The sequence below is a fragment of the Ailuropoda melanoleuca genome, chromosome 16, assembly GCF_002007445.2.
Source record: "Ailuropoda melanoleuca isolate Jingjing chromosome 16, ASM200744v2, whole genome shotgun sequence".
Classification (NCBI taxonomy): Eukaryota; Metazoa; Chordata; class Mammalia; order Carnivora; family Ursidae; genus Ailuropoda; species Ailuropoda melanoleuca.
In genome coordinates, this window is record NC_048233.1 from 81,052,791 (window position 1) to 81,070,975 (window position 18,185).

The following is an 18,185-nucleotide window of genomic DNA, read 5'->3' on the forward strand; positions in this document are numbered from 1 at the left end:
CGCGCATGCGTGGCCGGCCTCGCGCCGGCCCCGGGCCCTGGAAACCATAGAGTGCCGCGGGCGGACAGAGGAGCCAGAAGCCGGGGTCGTTCCATCCCCCGCTTCCGGCCGCGCCTCGCTGCTCTGGGAGAGGCTGTAGCGGCGTACGCAGTTTCCATGGGGACTGAAGATGGCGCCGCGAGGTGAGATACCGGAGGTGTGTGAGTCTCTGGTCCTGATGCCTTCAGTGTCCCTGTCTCCCCCGTTAGAGCTCGACCTAAACTCTTCATTCTCGGGTGTTAGGGACCTCGCTCCTCACCTGTCTAGAGTGGGGTTTCGCAGCGCCCCCGATCCCGAGTGCCTGAAGGTCTCGAGGTGCAGGTCTCAGAAACCCCCAGATCCTGGGCTGGGCCTATTCTAGGCCGGCTCAGTTACGAATTTGCTGTGTGACCTCGAACAGGCCAGTGCTGGCCTTTGCGCCCCAATTGCCCAAATAGTGACGGGGTTAGATCTTAGAGCGGCCTTGACTTTCACCCCGAAGACAAGAGTCGGGTTTGACGGTGATTCCGGGGGAAGAAGGAGATTGAAGGAAGCCCCCTACACACGCGCGCGCGCGCGCACACACACACGCACACACACCATCTCATTATCAGCAGTAAGAAGTACCCCAAGTGGCGTTTCCCACTAGCTGCGACCTCGTGTTTTCTTCAAGTTAGGCACAGAACCATTCAGAGAACAGAGATTGAGGTGCCGTCCCGCCCATCCCTCCTATTTGTGCTCATCTTTTCAGATAAACGGCTGTCCTCCACCCCCCTGGAAATCCTGTTCTTTCTCAACGGCTGGTATTATGCTACCTATTTCCTGCTGGAACTCTTCCTATTTCTGTATAAAGGTAAGGCCTGAGGCTTGACTACCCTTGCCCCAACATCCCTTCCCCACTTCAGCCCAGAGCCAACTCCCATCAGGAGCCTTCTTATTTTTCATCCTTTTCTGTAGTTCCTCTTCACTTCTTCATCATATGGTTTCTTTGAGAATGATTCACTAGGAAGCCCCTCAGCAAGAATTTCCTCAGTTTGGAAAATGTGGGCTTCTCTGTCCTTACTCTCCCTCGCCATCTCTTTGCTAAGCTGCACTTTAAGCTCATTGGTGACCCTCAGAAGCTATTCAGTGGCCAGTGTACTCATTAGATCCAATCATTTTGGAGAGTGGTGGCCTCAGATTTGAAGTTAGGAATGAAATCCCCTAATAGTGAACCTGCCTCCAACAGACACAGTCACACTGTGAGTGAACGTGTCCTGCAGCAGGTTAACAGATCCGGCCCATATCTCACTAACTAGTTCATGGAAAGTTGATAAGATGCATGCCCTCTCTATCCCCAGGTGTGGGGGAGTTCTTGTGGGTGCCGTTACATGTTTGCAAACTCTGGCTTTTGTGTCAGCAGCTCTCCTGCTACCATATCCAACAGCCAACCTAGTACTGGATGTGGTGATGCTTCTCCTTTACCTTGGAATTGAAGTAATTCGACTGTTTTTCGGTGAGTGTTATCCAGAGAGTATTTTCCATTCCTTCTCAGACAGACTGCTATCTGTAACTTGATTAACAAGTACATAACCTAGTCTCATAATAAGAGACTGGATCTGCCCTCTCTCAAGTTTCAAGCTGCTTCATATTTTGGGTCAAGCTTTACTTGTTTGTTGCTCTGTAGGGCCAGAAGTGGGCAGTAGTGTGAGATTTAAATAGTTTCTTCCTAATTTCCTAAGTGTTACGAGAGCCTGGTTCCTCTCACTGGCTTGCTTGGGAGAATAGATCTGACTGTAACTCTATGTTCAGAGCAATATATGTCACACAAGTTAGCACTAAGGTCCTCTGCACTCTGAACAGGGATTTCTTTAGGACAAGTTGTTTTTGTTTGTTTGTTTGTTTTGTTTTGTTTGAGATTTTATTTGACAGAGTAAGAGAGGGAGAGAGAGAGAGCACAAGCAGAGGGAGCAGCAGAGGGAAAGAGAGAAGCAGGCTCCCACTTAGTAGGGAGCCCGATGCTGGGCTCGATTCTCAGGACCCTGAGATCATGACCTGAGCCGAAGGCAGATGCTTAACAAACTGACCCACTCAGGCACCCCCAGGATAAGTTTTTTATCCTCAAAGATGCAGAGCAAATTCCTCATCCCAGAAAATAGTGTTAAAACACACGCTGAGAAGAAACAGTTTTTGCAACACATGTAACAAAGGATTAAGAAGGCTTACATGAGTCACCATCCGAAAAGATGCAGAGCAAATTCCTCATCCCAGAAAATAGTGTTAAAACACACGCTGAGAAGAAACAGTTTTTGCAACACATGTAACAAAGGATTAAGAAGGCTTACATGAGTCACCATAAGAAAAGATTACCTAATTTTTAAAAATTGGTAAGGGACACTAATAGACTGTTCACATAAGAATAATTACAGAGGATCAGTAATCATGATAAAGTGCGCAAACTCATTAATAAAAAGCAAATTGAAGCAACAAAGTAACAATTTCATCAATCAGATTAAACAGATTTCCAAATACCCAGTATTGGAATGGGTGTGAGGACCAGGTCTCTATTCCCACACTGTTTGGGAATATAAATTAGAACAACTGTTTGGTATTTTTTTTAAAGATTTTATTTATTTATGTGACAGAGATAGACAGCCAGCGAGAGAGGGAACACAAGCAGGGGGAGTGGGAGAGGAAGAAGCAGGCTCCCAGCGGAGGAGCCCGATGTGGGACTCGATCCCAGAACGCCGGGATCACGCCCTGAGCCGAAGGCAGACGCTTAACGAATGTGCCACCCAGGCGCCCTAGAACAACTGTTTTGCTAATAGTTTTGCCATGTAAAATTTGTATTCTTTTTTTTTTTTGCTTAAGATTTTATTTATTTATTTATTTGAGAGAGAGAGAGCATGAGTGGGGTCGAGGGACAGAGGGAGAGGAAGAGAATCTCAAGCGGACTCCCCATGGAGCATAGAGCCTGATGCAGGGCTCGATCTCACAACTCTGAGATCATGACCTGAGCCGAAATCAAGAGTCATACAGTCAAATGACTGAGTCACCCAGGCACCCCTAAAATTCATATTCTTAGTCCTAATAATTACACATCTAAAGCTGGTTGAAAAAAACAAACACTTCTACAGATATGCTAAGGTACCTGTAGGAGAAAGCTTATAGCCACGTATTTTATAACATCAAAACATTAGAGGGGCCCCTGGCTGGCTCAGTCGTGGAGCACGCAACTCTTGATCTCTGGGCTGTAAATAAATCCAAGCCCTACATTGGGTGTAGAGATCACTTAAAAAAGTAAAATCTTAAAAAAAAAAAAAAAATTAGAGGGACATCTGGGTGGCTCAGCTCAGTTGGTTAAGTGTCTGACTTCAGGTCACGTCATGATCTCACGGTCCTGGGATCAAGCCCCATGTCAGGCTCCCTGCTCAGTGGGGAGTCTGCTTCTCCCTCTCCCTCTGCCCCTCCCCCTGCTCATGCTCTCTCTCTCTCTAATAAATAAATAAAATCTTTAAAAAAAAGGGGGGAAACAACCTAAACATCCGTCAATACAGGATTAGTTAAATTACGTATTTGCTTCAATGAAATAATTCATAGCCACTAAAAAAAGAATAAGGTGGTTATCTGTGGAAAGTTGTCTAACATACATTAAATGGGGAAAAATAAGTTGAAAACAGTATGTAGAGTATGATTCTGTTTTTACAATAATAAATAGTAATATGTAAGTATACACACATAAGCAAGTCTGAAGCAATATACATCATGCTGTAATAATGGCTATCTCTAGTGGGGAGTCATGGGGCCTTTGAGTTTCCGTATTTTCTAAAATTATTTTCTGTATTTATATTGGTTGAAAAGCTTTCAGTGATTATATATGGTAATTAAAAAGATATTTCCCCCAAGTAAAGAAGTCACTGTCCCTTGAGTGGGAGCCACACTTGAAGCAGGACCTTTGGAGTGAATGACTCCATCCCGTGGCACCTCCAAAGCCCTCACGTTTAGCCCAGTGGGGCCCCATTTACAAATCTGCCCATCCGCATTCAGGATCATTTTTCTCTGCCTTGCCAGTCCATCCCATCCCGTCCCCCCAGCCTTTTCTCTGAGCCCAGGGAAAGCAGGCCACTTGGAGGTGACCCTGTGGGCTGTGTCTGACAGGTACAAAGGGAAACCTCTGCCAACGAAAGATGCCACTTGGTATTAGCGTGGCCTTGACCTTCCCATCTGCCATGATGGCCTCCTATTACCTGCTGCTGCAGACCTACGTGCTCCGCCTGGAAGCCATCATGAACGGCATCTTGCTCTTCTTCTGTGGTTCAGAGCTGCTGCTTGAGGTGCTCACCCTGACTGCTTTCTCCAGGTACCGCTGCTGAGGGACCATTTCCTGTCACCTGAGGGTTGGGTTCCCATCTCATCCTAGGGAGGGATTCATTGTTCTTCTGAAGCCTGAGGGATCTGAAGGTCTTTCAAGGGGAAAGGGGGTGCCTATGGGATTGCTTTTCCTATTCAGGGTAGACAGTTACTCACGGAAGACATTCTTGTTCTTTGGGGCCAAGAGGCTTGGAATATGGAACAGTTCTGGCCAGCTGCTCTTGTTCACTGGTCTTTTAACATTTTCTTTCTTTCTCTCTTTCTGCCATCAGTATGGACAGGATTTGAAGTACAAACAGTTCAGCCAGCAGCCCTTGGAGGCTGAGACCACAGATTCTTCTGGTCTTTGGCTACACCAGTGAGAGTTGGTGGGTCAAGTTGTCCTGGGAAGGGTTGCAGCTTTTCCTCAACACAGACATTTGGGCAGCAAATTGAGCATGAGGCCACTGGGCATCATCTTCTAAACCGGGACCATTAGCCCAAGAGACTGTTCTATACTCCAGTGTAGGGAGGGGCAAGGCTGTCCCATCCTGGCCCTTCTCAGAACCAGTTCCCTGCTGAGCTCCAGTTCTCTTTGGTCCTCGTGGCCAGAGCATCTTGTGTGGACCATGTAGGCTCCTTGGGCTTCCAGCAGGACCGGAGCCACATATTCCTGCATGTGCTGTGCCCCCCGGCACACGAGCGCAGAGAGCCTCAGGACGGTCTGCTCCCAGGGTGACGCACAAGCCTCTCACCTCGTTCCTCAGAGACTGGGCTCCAGAACTTTTTTAGCGGCTCATAGTGTTATTTTTCTACTCTCATCATGAAACAAACATTATTTTATAATAAACGTGTATTTTCTGTCATGGGAGTTACAGCCTTTTCCTTATGGCACCTGTCCCTGGAATTTCATCCACTCCAAGGGAAGGTAGGGACCATCCCAGCGATTTGTTCTCAGGTTGTGCTTAGCGATCCTGTGTGGACACAAAGGCAGTGATGATTTTCTTCCCCAAGCTCTAGCCTAAATTCATGCCTCAAGGCACTGCCAACTTCTGTATCTTCTTCAGGCCTGTCATCCTGTGAAAGATGGCTTATATTCTTCACCTCTGCCCCAAAGTCAGCATCTTTTCTCTCATTCCTCTTACAGATAATTGTCAGCTTCTTTCCAGAGTGAGGCATGAATACTTAGAAGAAGCATATTCAAAACTTGCCAGTATTTTTTGGTCGTTTATTTTAAAATTTCAAGTTAACGTAAAAGGGTACATATTTTTCTTTTTTTTAAGCTGCAGAAATGTTGCCCTACATGAGTATATCATTCCCTTTTCCAAGTAACCGTCTTTAAAACTTTCTCATCTTACTCAGTAGGGGCTTTTTTTCTTTCCCCTCAAGAATCCACCAGGAGCCATGGCAGAGTCCACTTTAGAAAACCTTGAGCCATATAGCCCCTCTGCTGTCAGATGAATTTGAGAATATCTGCTCTTGCTCAAAGTCAAAAGTTAATTGGTCTTTAAGCATTTCCATGCTGGCTTTTAATTCTGCTTATTTCCTGTGATCGAGCTTGTTCTCATCCTGTGCAGGTCCCCACTGTCCAAAGCACTGATCATTTTTCTTGTTTCCTACCCCTTCTGTGTCCTTGCCTCCTGGCTGCCTTTGGAGTCTATCCAAAAACTGTAGTAGACAGGCCTAATCCACCATGAAACGGTAACAAAAAATCCACTTGGAACCTCCTTGATATTTCAGTCACAACCCCCACTAATTCTCTGACTTTCTACTGCTCATGCTGTTGCTTTCTCTAGCTGTGAAGACGTTGCTGGCATCAAGCTAGACAGGATTCGTTCTCCACGGCCTCCCCCTTTCTTTTGGAGGTTCAGTGGTTAAGGTCACTCTCCTGGCAACACAGAAAAATGAATGAAAGGCTCAGCTGGACATTTAGAGGTGGTTTATAATTAAAAGGGACCTTAGAAAGGAATCTAATTCCCCACTTTGCAGGCTTAGAGATGAGAAAGGAACAGCCAAGCATCACACAACTGGTTACTAACAGTTGGATCTAGAAATCTTGCCTTAGGAGTCTCAGTCTAGATCAAGTAAATTCCACTCCTCAACAGGTACCACCTGAGGAGAATGAGAAGTTGGAAATGGGGATAGGATTAGAGCAGGAAGTCCTCTCATGTACTTCATGGTTCTCCGGGAGCTTAATGCATCGTGTTTCCCATGGATAGCTCCAGATGTTCATTCTTCCTGGTGCTTGCCGGAGCCACACGTGTGAGTGTAGTCACACCAGAACAGAATATCATCAACAGAAACTGAGGCAGCAGGGAATGGGAATGAGCATAGCCAGTCTTTCAGGGTTCATGGGGGCAGACGCTATACTCGAATGCCAAGGAAAGTCACTTTACTGCCCACTTAGACCTGAAGGATCAACTTTCTGGAACAGTGGAGAGGACCTGAGTGAAGGTGTAGGCCTTGGTCACACGGGCTGGTAGAGAACTGCTCAGATGTGCACACTCATGGCTAGAACTTGTCAAGTGACTGCAGTGGCCATCTCTGGAGGCTGAGGTCTGGCCCAGTTCAGGAAGCACTTGGGACATACAGATTCGGGTTTCTGGCTGCATACCACGACAGCAATGTATATGAGACTAATAGTCATCCCGTGCCTGGCAGAGTAGATTTAATCCATGCCTTGAGCCTTTGAGGCAGAAGAAAATCAACTCGAATGTTAAGTCACCTCGTGTCTGAGGGCATTTAGCTTAAAAAGTAAGAGTTGGGATTTGAACCAAGAGTAACCCAAAGATCATTCCCTTTCTGTTCCGCCATGGTAGCGCTTTGATGAAGAAATGTGTTGACTTCTCTAAACTACCAGTCCTCACACTTTAGTTTACATGCAAGTCATCTGGGACATAGAAAGTATTTTTCTAGACCTCACGTAGAAGTGGGTGCAGCCCAAGAACAGGCATTTTACTTAGCAAGCACAGCACATAACCGAGATGCAGGGGACCACGGAACTTGCCTTAAGAGTCCATTCCTATTTTGCTCACGCCGTGCATGGTCAGAGAGCTCCTGGGGCTCTCCCTCCCCTGGAAGTTTGCTTGTTTTTATGCTGATCTTGCCTTTGCAAGTCCCAATACACATTATGTATCACCTGGTCTCTGGTTCATCTTTTTATACATGTAACACTCCTCTTGGTTCACCTTTTTGAAAAGCCAGAATCTTTCTGGAATTCCAAGGAGCTCATCACAACACTCTGCTAAACTTTCTAATCTGTACTTCCGATGTTTAGACAGCAATCCAGTTTCCAAAACATGTTCATATTTGCTCTCTCGGATTCTTAAAACCCCACTGTGTGAAAGGCAGAATAGCTACCGCTCAGCTCAGTGAGGTGATGCTGCTGTCCGCAGACGGTGGGAGGAGGCACTGGCAAGTAGACTTCCAGACTCCGAGCAGAGGAGTCTTACCTTCCTGAACTTGAGAACATTAGAACTGAACTGTAAGGGGAGGACATTTACTCGGAGAGTGAATCTTAGGAACCTTGAAGGACAAAAGGACAACTTGGAATTTTTCTTCCCTTAGTTCAGATGGCTAAGGAAGCAAGCTAACCCCTCAAGGGGCACTTCCAGAGATCTGCACTAGAAGCCCCCTAGCGTCCTGCAGGCCACCACATGCCCTCCCTGTGATTCCAGCTCCAAACTCGGGGCTCAGTGACATCCCACAGGCTCTACACGTCAGCCCAGCCCATGTCCCAGACACCTCAACAAAGCTATTCAATGCAGAATCCATAAAACAGCTCACACCCCATTTATTATTTAAAAATATTTTGTTACAAAAGGAAAAAAATACAATGCAGTATAAAAGATTGACAGCGTCATCAAGTTTATTACACAATTTTCAACCTATCAGAAAGACAAACAAATCACCGACAACAGGGGGACGGGGCCTTGGCCTTTTTGAGGGCTGGGTTTTTTTTTCCTTTTGCTATCAGGAAATAAAACTAAAATTTGTGTCATTGAGTAAAAACAAAACAAAAATGGGGAGAAAAAATTCTCCGGGTAAACGGCTTTTCTGGTATTCTATTATTTTTTTCCTTAAACTGTCACCTTACTCGGTTTTCTCTACATTTTAAAAAGACACCCGGAGCTGCTCTCGAGGATAAGCACATCACTTAACACTTGGCCAGTTGGGTGGGGGGCCATGTTCTGAAGTGGAGGTGGGGATGGGGTTGGGGACAGGGGGGAAAAAAAGCTACAAACGTGTAGCCTCTGTCCCAAGGGAATGTGCCTCTCCAACCCTGGGGGGACCCCTCAATCACTGACCGAGGGCTACGTCTGAAACGTGCAGGGAACAGAGGAAGGGTTCAGTCCAACTCAGTCTCTCCCCTGAGCCAGAAGGGTCTCCAGTGACCCTACGTCTCACATGCCACGTCTCGTCTCACATGCCACATCTCTTCTCCTGCTAGATGTCACGTGCCCTGTACATGCATGCAGAAGCAGCAGCCATCGCCCCACGGGTACCCACACGACCCTGTTGCTGCCGCTGCTGTCAACAGCAACCACACAACTTGGATGTTATGGGAAAAGCAATTCCATTTGCCTGTGTAGAAAATGGCCCCCAGAGTGGTGGTCCTTAGAACTCTGAGCTGAACTCATGTGAGTCAGGCTCCACTTCCTCCTCGCTCCTCATCAGGAGGGAAGCACCTCTACATAGAGCGAGGGGAACTATTAATACATCAATAGTCAAAAGGTGGAAAGACACCAAATCTGTGACTTCACCTGCCTACTAGTGCCAGGTTCTCCCACAGTAAGTAAAAGTATGTACCTGGGGGATGCAAGCCCATGCTCACATTGAGCTTGAAAAAAGAAAAGCCTCTATGGAAGTAGGCCACAGCCTGCCCAACCTGCCTCGTTCCCCATCCCCTCCTGGTAGTTCACAAGGGTTCTTCATTGCTGAGGTCCGACGTCCCCGTCTCCCAAGGGCAGTAGCCTCCTCTAAAACAAGGAAGCAGCCTTCTTGGGGGAGGGGCTCCGTGTGTGAAATGGAAAAGCCCCAGGGAAGGGAACACCTAGTACAGCTGGTTATTGCAAGAGGCAACCAAGCACGAAGCAGCAGAGGGTGGTAACTGGCTCTGCCAGGCTCCCCAGCAGCACCCTCATGGGCCTTCTCTGCCTAGGAGGGGCAAGTCCGCTGAGGCGGCTGGGCAGCAGGGAAGTGAAAAGGTTCAGCCCTCTGGGGGGGTCAGGGAAACGAACCGTCAATATGTAAGAGGGAAAAGCAAGAACAGGAGAAGCTTCTCATAAGGGAATTTCTGTTCTCAGGGTCCCCCCTCAAAGGGCTGGGAAGGTAAAGGAGTTAAAACAAAGAAGTGGTATGTTAGCAAGGGGTTTGGACCCTCTTGGCCCCATCAAACCTAGTGCTGAGGGCAGGACCCTGGGCATATTTTGGCACACCCAGTCACTCTCCCAGATCCTGCACGGAGGATCCATTTCGTTGGGAAGAAAGTCTTCCCATCAACCTCACCACTGACCTGCTCCTGGAGAATCAGAAACTCCTACGTTTCCTTGGACAAAAGCACCATTCTCTATAGAGACCAGGGGCCTGGACATGTTTTCTTCCTGTCTGCCACCCCTCCCAACCACACAAAGTCTTTAGGTTCCTTCCCCTGACAAACAGGAGGTGTGGGATGGGGAGGGCTGCCAGGCAATCTTCAATCCTGTAGGGCAGAGGGTATTCCCTGGGTGTCTGAAGGGGGTTAGGGGTTTGAAGGAAGGGGGAGGGGTGGAGTGGCCTCCGTCCTTTAGTCCTGATCAAGGTGAGGAGATGCAAGTCCATTAAAAAAAATTTGCTTCCAACCAGATTCCTGCAATGAAAACATCAGAAGAAAAAGAAAACACACGTTAGAGGTTACCTTCTGATTGATGGGCTTACACTAATTACACTGGCATTGTCTAAAGTTACAATGTATGAAGAAGGGTATATACACAGAGAGAATGCAAGCCTGGGAAAGTGAAGGAAAGAAAGCAGGATTGTCTGGGGGTGTCTGGCACTGTGCGTAGTGAGGGAATGATTGCAGGAGCTACAGTGAGTAGAGAGAAAAAGGCAGTGGTATCTCACTTTAAGGTTAGGGGGAAACAGACGAAACAAAGTCTCAAAGCAGTTTGACTGAAAAGGAGACTTTGGCTGGAAAGTATGGAAACTACAACAATCCAAAAAGAGTTGCGGTAAGGAAATATGGGGAGTTCAAATATCATTTCAGAAATCTGTTCTGAGCAAGTCAGAGCTTACCTTAAGGGGAGGGGTAAAAATCTGGAAATGGGAGGTACAATGGTAAGAAAACAAGTGTGCACATAACCAAACCCAGGAACCCCCAAATACCCAAGAGGCCCTAGCAGGGAGCAGGTACTTACACAGGAAACTTATAAATTTTTCTGTTCAAGAAGCCCTGTTTAAAACAGATTGCAAACAGTGTCCTTACGAGTATGTGTGCGTGCACACACACACACAGAGCTGGGGATGTTCCAACCTGTACTAAAACTCAAGGGATCTTAAGTCTTTCCCCAGACGACAGCTTTGTGTGAGGGACCAAGAAACAGCCTAATACCAAGCAAGAGTTATCTGGCCAGGCCCGAAAGAAAGCAAGCACAGAAATGAAAGAATCAGCAGTCACCGTTCAAGAAACCTAAAAGCACAATTAAGAACTTCTGCTGAACAGTAAGGCACTGTTAAGCCACTCACCCCATCTCTACCAACTTAAAGTCCCTAGTACACCTAGCCCTTTTCCAGTATTGCAGCATCACTAAGCAGGGCAGCAGCCCGGTCAACCTGACCGCATAAAATAGAATTAATAGCTAACAGGAAAAAGGAAGATTAAATTCAGGCTTAGGACGTCCACTAATGGCCAAACCCACAACATAGCCCACACACAAATGCTCACTCTTTATGTACGCTCTTCTGTAACCCGGAGGAGCTATCCAAGAAAAAACCACATCCACAAGCTGCCCGATGCTAACATTCTGAAATGGCACGATTTCAGAAAGCTGGGGGTCCTCAGAATCTGTTACAGAGGCTCTGCCTTCCGGCGTCTCTAAAGACCTGTGCTGGCAGCTGTTTGTTTCGTTTTCTATGAGGGAAAATTGAAGCTCTCGGTGCCTCTCCACTTCACACCATTTGGGTTTCTGAATCTTTGCACTGGATCAAAATTGAACAGAATGTTTAGTTTTCACTGGACCAGGAGGAAAGGAATGAGGTGAGAATGACTATATCTTAAGTAGGATAATATCCTCAAATAGGAGCTGAGAACTGCAAGTTGAAGCCAAAGCTGCACGTTACCTAAGGATACCCTCAAATTCCAAAGCATACACACATATACTCCAAAAGAGATGTAATTCGGGAACTGTCCATTCAAAACAAAACAACAAAGGATAACTAGCGCGTTAAGAAAAGTCAACTACAGCACCCAATTCTTAGAGCCTGTGGTTACACAGGGTGCTGATGTTTGGATGCAGGCAGAAGCCAAAGTGGCCGATGAGACTTTGTGCCCGTGGTGGTGCCCACCGTGAGGAAGAACGGACAGAAAAGCTTGCTGTTTGTATTGCTGCCTCTAGACGGCACACACCTTTTGGCTCTCAGGGAACACTGTCCATACAATATGAACACTAGTATATTCTAATTGAAACGTGTCGTACACAGAACTCACACAGTTCTCCAGCTAAATAGGCCCATGTACCATCTCCCAAAATGAGACCTCCTACTTCACGACTTGGTGACTGCAGACAGAACACGGAGTCCTTAAGATGAGGATGTGAGAAACCAACATTTTTGGGATGTCTGATTCAATTCTTTTGGACTAGTTATTTGGGTAGAATAACCAACATATCTAAGGGATCAAGAATGGGGACCTGGAAAACCTGTCTCAGAGCTCCTCTCCCCCCACCCCCCCGCCCCGTCACAGGCCCACACCAGCCAAATGACGGTTTTCTGGGAACTACTGGGTTATGGGTTCTTCAGAGTTATCCAAACTGCATCACCTCCATAATGAAAAAACAGGCCCATCTTCTAGGTGGGAGAAATGAAGCAAAATGACAGCCAATGTTTCAGGTTCAGATGTTCAATTCCCAAAATACTAATTATCTGTGGATCTCACAATTTCTCTGTCAAAAGGCTGTCAGAGGCGAAGCCACCAGGAATGGTGACATGCAGTTGTATGGTTTTTGGTTTTTAAGATTTTATTTACTTATTTGACAGAGAGACAGCCAGCGAGAGAGGGAACACAAGTAGGGGGAGTGGGAGAGGAAGAAGCAGGCTCATAGCGGAGGAGCCTGATGTGGGGCTCGATCCCAGAACGCTGGGATCACGCCCTGAGCCGAAGGCAGACGCTTAACGACTGCGCCACCCAGGCGCCCCTGCAGTTGTTATGTTCTAACTGCTAAAGGGAATATGGCTCCAGAGACTGTAATTCATGCTCTGCATGGACAAGTACCTCCCTGGTCACTATTCTAGTCTTTTCCACTCTGAGGGACCCACACTGTGAGGAGCAGGATTAGGGAAGGAGTGGCACTGACCCACAGCAACACTAACAACTGTGCTAGCTCAAACAAGAGCAGGGAGATGCTGTGACCGCCACAGAAGGCATGGGACAGAACAAGGTCTACCCTAACGCCCACCCTCCTGCCCACTCTGAGGCCAAATGAGGCCAGAGCTATTTGTGAGTTTCACCACCCCTAGAGTCCTGAGATATATGGGTACCTCCCCCCAAACTCAACCTGTTGCAAAATCTAGAAAGAAGTATCTAGAACCCACAGCCTAACTGTTGATTTTACATGATTATCTTAGATTTCAGTGATGTCAAGCACTCTGAAATTTTGTCAAATAAATGAATGGTTTAAGAACAGAGAAGGGAAGCAGGTAAAAAAATGTTAGTTAACTTTTCATTTTCCCACTCATTCGCATCCTGAAGAAGACAAAAGAAAGAAACTTCCAGCTATAACTGCTTGTATTAATGGCAGATAATGTCAAACAACAAAGTAGAGAGCGGTAGCCAAACGTAACAGAGCTCCTTTCTTGTTAGTAGGCCGTCAGTAGGCCAAATATTGCACTTTCCGGCTGATTATGGTCCAGCTACTGCTGGTGAACTACAGGCATTCCCAGGCAGTGGGAGGGTCTCTTTTCCCATCCTCATCCAGTCACCCATCTAGCCAACCCAAAGACACAGCCAAGAGCCATTCCTAATCCTCACCCTCCTGTTCAGTTACCATTACTTCAGACCAACCAAACTGGCACACTAAAAAACAAAAAAGGACATCTTCATAACACACGTGATGTGAAACCAAAGTCAAGAAGAGACCCCAAAGTCATCTGGGTAATGCAGTAGCTTCCAGGAACCATAAACAAATTATCCTAGCCAGAGTCCAGACTACTTCTAAAGGTCTCCAGAGAAACAGAATCAAAACCACTCTTGCTTACTCCTATACTAGAAACAATCTTTACTGGAAGCTTTCTTTCAGTAGGGACAGCTAAATTGATGGGATGGAACGATGGGGCTGGAACGATGGGGCTGCTGTTGCCTTCCCCCACCCTTCCCCCACCCCAACCACTGAGGCCTGAGGATGAAGACAGAGAAAAAGCAGAGCTGAGGGATGCGGAGGGCTTAAGTCCTGAGGACACAGCTGGGGCCCCTGGATCCAGCCAAGCCTAACTCAACTCTCCATAAATACAGTTCCCCTCACAACTCTTCTGCTTTTGTTTTGAAAAAAACAAAAAACAAAACAAAACAAAAAACCAAACCAAACCAAATAATCACTAAGTTTTTTGTTCCCAAAACAAACACAGCCTTCCATCGATGTATCCTCCACACAGTCTCTACATTACTAAAATATGGCTTTTTTTTTTCCAGATCAGCTTTCTCCTAAAGTATCCTGAGTTTCAAAATCCTTTTAATAGATATTAATTCTTAAAATCATCAATGTTGCACCTCAAAAACTAACAAGTAGGCATGGTCTTACTTTTTTGTCTTAGTCAATTTCCTGAAAAGAACCCTGCAAGTTTGATGGGGTGAAAATATAATTGGCTACTGTCTACTGAGAACTTGCTATGTGATGAGTACCGTGAATGCTAAATGCTCTGGACGGACTGTCTCACTGAATTCAGCTAGACAGCTGCTTTTACTATCTTCAGTTACAAATGAGGAAACTGAGGAACAAAGTAATATGGCCTGCAGACACTGTGCTCTCAGCTCAGATGCCATGCTGTCTCTCAGATACCAAGTCAAGGCAGACAAGACAAAAACAAAACCAGCTCAATCTCAGGTTCATTTCAGGGCGAGACTTCTCCAAATGAGCAGGAAGAGCAGGAAATCTGCCCTCCTCAATTTTCTGTTACCTCAGTCAAAAATCCTCCCTTTCCCTTTCTTCACTTTTAAAAAGAGAGAGCAGAATCTTCACGATCGGTATTTTTTCTTTTATAAAAGTTCACCCACAGCCGGGAGTGGGGCTTCGTCCCACCTTTCTCAGTGGTGCCGGTCCCGTTCTCTATCCCGGTGTCTCTCGTGCTCCCGGTTCCTTTCTTGGAAATAATCATCATGCCGATCTTCATTATGAAGCAGGTCCCGATGCCTCCTGCTGCTCTCCCGGGACCGGCTAGGTGACCTCTCTCGGGACCGATGTCTTTTCCTATTAGAAAGATCCTTCAGCCTCACCCAGAGGACCTACCACATGCCTTCCCAGAGTGTTGTGTTTTTGGTGTCTTCCAGTATTGTTTGAATCACTTTTCCATTACGGGCCCGATGTCTGAGAATGTTAGCTCTTTGAGGACTAGTCTTTTTTGGAAAAATAGTTAACAGTCAAATGTGTTGAGATCTTACTAATGTATCAGGCACAGTGCTAGGAGCTTTACATGCTTATCTCACCTAATCTCTACAACAGATCTATAAGAGAATTACAACTATTGTCCCTTTTTTAAAAATGAGAAAAATAAGGCTTAGAAAACTGAGCGACTGCTATACTCAAAGCCACAGAAGTACTCAGGAGCAGAATTGGGATTCAAATCCAAGCACGTATGGCTTCAAAGCCCATGTTCTTAACTACACCAGTCTACCTTTATTCCTAAATAGCCCATTGCCTCACCCAACACGGATTGCAGACATTACATTTGTTAATGCAGATGCTTGATTAATTCTTTCCCCTTAAAGACATCAGGGCTAGGCCCACTCTTCCAGCCAGGGCCTTGCCAGATCCCCTGGGCTCTCTTCCTCCCCCTGCCAATCCCTGGAAGAGTGCTGCTCGGGGCTGGTAGGCCGCTGAAGCAACCAACAACTCACCTGGATGAGCTCCCGCTGGCACCCACACTGTAGGACTTGGCTTCAATGCCATGAAGACAGTCCTTAAGAGAGGAGATGAGGACACGGCAACGCTCATCATTGGCGACCCGGGACTGTTTGATAACAGCAATGGCTGTGAGCAGCGTCTCAATCGCGTCACTGTAATCCCCTGATGGGGGACGGATGGGAAAGGCCAAGGATGAGCAGAGGCAGTAAACTAACTGGACCAAAAGGAGAATTCAGGAGGACACAAAGCAAGAGTAACTAGTTGTCCCACAGAACCATGGTAAGATGGAGGAGGCCTAAGTGGCAAGTAGAAAAGCCGACGGCACCTATATTCTGACAGTCTGCAAACAGACAGAGGTTCTCAGATGTTGCTAGTGGATGTACAAACTGAGGCAGGGTGGTCTGAGGGCGATCTGATAATATCCATTATAATAAACAAAGTGCATACTTTTTGACCCAGCAATTCTAAGAATGTTCTACTTCTGTTCATGAGTATGTATGCTTAATAGTGTTATGTTTCAGCATTATTTTATCAAAAAATTAGACACAACTTAAAGTTCCTTCAGTCAGGTGCTATATAAATTATGGGGCGTTGGTTTTACAAAATACTACATAGTTGTTAAGAAGCACACGATAAATCTGTAGGTAAACAAAGTAATCCACGTAAAGCGCTTAGCACAGTGCCAGGCACACAGTAAGGGCTCAATAAATGTTAGGTATTATATATTGACAGATGTCTAGAATATATTAATTTCTAAAGAGTTGCAAAAACAGTATTCCGCTTTTGTAAAAAGAACAAAAATTATATATATATATGTTGTCATATGCACAGAAAAAAAAATCTGAGGGATAGACACTAAATTATAGAAGGTGGTCTTGGTGGTGGTCCTTATACAGAGGACTTTTATTAATTACTACTGCACATTTCTAAATCTGAATTATTTTAAATCTATAATCAGATGTGTATACACATATATGTAACGTGTATCTAACACATCTATATATGGAGTGTATTTATATATGTATTTTAAATTACGCTGCCATCAAGAACTATCCCCTTCATTCACCAAATGTGAGCAATGCCCGGCTCAGGGATTGTTGTCAGGGGCTGGGTCCTTGCACAATGCTTTTCCAAGCTACATCAAGTGCATTACAGACAGAAGATAATGCAAGGAAAGCATGAAACCAGACAGGGGTCCAGTGATGAGGACTGGCAGCTTCCTCTGTGCAGGGCAGTAAGAACAGAACGGAAACTGTGGAGGAACTGTGATTCTGCAGACCAGGAACACCAGGAGGTCAGCTCTACCAGGGTGGGAGTTTTTGCTTATTTTGTAGGCATTCAATAAGTATTTGTGATTTGAATGACTGGAATGAGAACAACAAAAAGGAAGGGAGATAGAGATTCAGTTACTGATCATCTCAAAGTGAAGGAGTTGGTAAGGAAGGACAATGACTATTTCCTTTATACTCCTCTGTATATTGGACTTGTTAAAATGAGCACAGATTACTTTCTAATTAAAAAATCCTTCAGATGTCAATGAAAGTTTTCTGGAGGAAAAAAAAAAAAAAGAGAGAGAGAATACATGTATTTCCTGTCTTTAACCTACTCTGTGGATTCAAATTTTGCAGCCAAAGATGAGAAATTACAGAAAACAGATGGTAATATTTAGCGTTAACTTATTTCTTAGGAGATCTGACAGTCTACATTTACATTAATGTGGGAAACTCGCAAGAAGGAAGCAACTATGACTCATACCATAATGTGAAACCTGGACCAGAACCCTACAGAAAACCAAAGATTCCAGGCCAGGGCTCTCAGAGTCACAGCTTCTGTTCTGCCCACCCAATACTGACAGCAGGGCAAAAGTTAGCTGTAAGGGCATATTATGTCTTACAATGACACCCAAAAGACTTGCTTCTTTCTAGGACAGGCTACGGGGAGGCCAGCAGTTCTGTCTAGACCCCTGAATATAAAGAGATTTCATATCAAACCACATCTAGTTGGGGCATCAGTCCTAAAAAACCTGGGATCTACACTAGGCACTACATAGACGCCAGATCCCCTGATCCACTAACTGAGATCTCCACAACGCCAGGAATCTCATTCTACAACAAACACTACAGTAAGATACTATTAGGTGTTTCTAATCTAGTCACTAAGTTTGTTTTCACGGGGCAGGTCTGGATACAGGCTAAATAAATAACACCACTGGAGCTTCCCCAAAGCCATAAAATCAGGTTGTACACTACTCAAAACGTGCCACTCCTGAGACTCTAATAGTGCTCCAACTGTACCTTGCTAAGCTGCTGGCCAATGGAAATGACAAAACATGGAAAAACTGAAGGTAAGGAGACGACAGCAAAGGTAAGGGTCAGTTACCTGCACTGGCTCCAGATACCGCTTTGGAAATGGCACTGCTGGAAATTGCTCTATTTCGCTTCATGATCTCTTCAAATTCTGCTTCACTCACTGTAGAGGGCGGAGGGCCCGAATCTCGGCTGCACAGAAATAATACCATTTCTGATTGCC

At 45.8% G+C, this 18,185-nt stretch overlaps 2 protein-coding genes across 8 annotated transcripts in view; one reads left to right on the plus strand and one right to left on the minus strand.

Moving 5' to 3' along the window:
• Window positions 1-8,357, plus strand: TMEM216 (transmembrane protein 216). 3 transcript variants are annotated; one of them, XM_034646062.1, is made up of 5 exons: window positions 1-182; window positions 770-871; window positions 1,418-1,513; window positions 4,156-4,357; window positions 7,915-8,357. In XM_034646062.1, the coding sequence occupies exons 1-5, from the start codon at window positions 170-172 to the stop codon at window positions 7,925-7,927; spliced, it is 426 nt and encodes a 141-aa protein (XP_034501953.1). In that variant the 5' UTR covers window positions 1-169; the 3' UTR covers window positions 7,928-8,357. The 3 variants fall into 3 exon arrangements, with proteins under 3 accessions (XP_034501953.1, XP_034501952.1, XP_011231903.2); XM_034646061.1 differs by lacking the exon at window positions 7,915-8,357 and adding an exon at window positions 4,641-5,213 and having other exon boundaries at window positions 17-182; XM_011233601.3 differs by lacking the exon at window positions 7,915-8,357 and adding an exon at window positions 4,641-4,780 and having other exon boundaries at window positions 17-182; window positions 1,421-1,513.
• CPSF7 (cleavage and polyadenylation specific factor 7) overlaps window positions 8,191-18,185 on the minus strand; it is a 23,386-nt gene continuing 13,391 nt past the window's right edge. For all 5 annotated transcript variants that reach the window (XM_034646054.1, XM_011233597.3, XM_034646055.1 and 2 more), the window contains 4 exons: window positions 18,036-18,154; window positions 15,650-15,818; window positions 14,835-15,002; window positions 8,191-10,195 (listed from right to left, as the gene is read on the minus strand). In XM_034646054.1, coding sequence (XP_034501945.1) covers window positions 14,840-15,002; window positions 15,650-15,818; window positions 18,036-18,154 — 451 coding nt within the window. In that variant the 3' untranslated portion in view covers window positions 8,191-10,195; window positions 14,835-14,839. The remainder of the gene's footprint in view (window positions 10,196-14,834; window positions 15,003-15,649; window positions 15,819-18,035; window positions 18,155-18,185) is intronic.

What these genes read in the sequence shown, in the direction of transcription:
- TMEM216 (XM_034646061.1), top strand. An exon ending in CTTCCTATTTCTGTATAAAG is followed by an intron (nt 872 to 1,417) that starts GTAAGGCCTGAG and finishes CTTTTGTGTCAG; the next exon opens with CAGCTCTCCTGCTACCATAT. An exon ending in AGTAATTCGACTGTTTTTCG is followed by an intron (nt 1,514 to 4,155) that starts GTGAGTGTTATC and finishes TGTGTCTGACAG; the next exon opens with GTACAAAGGGAAACCTCTGC.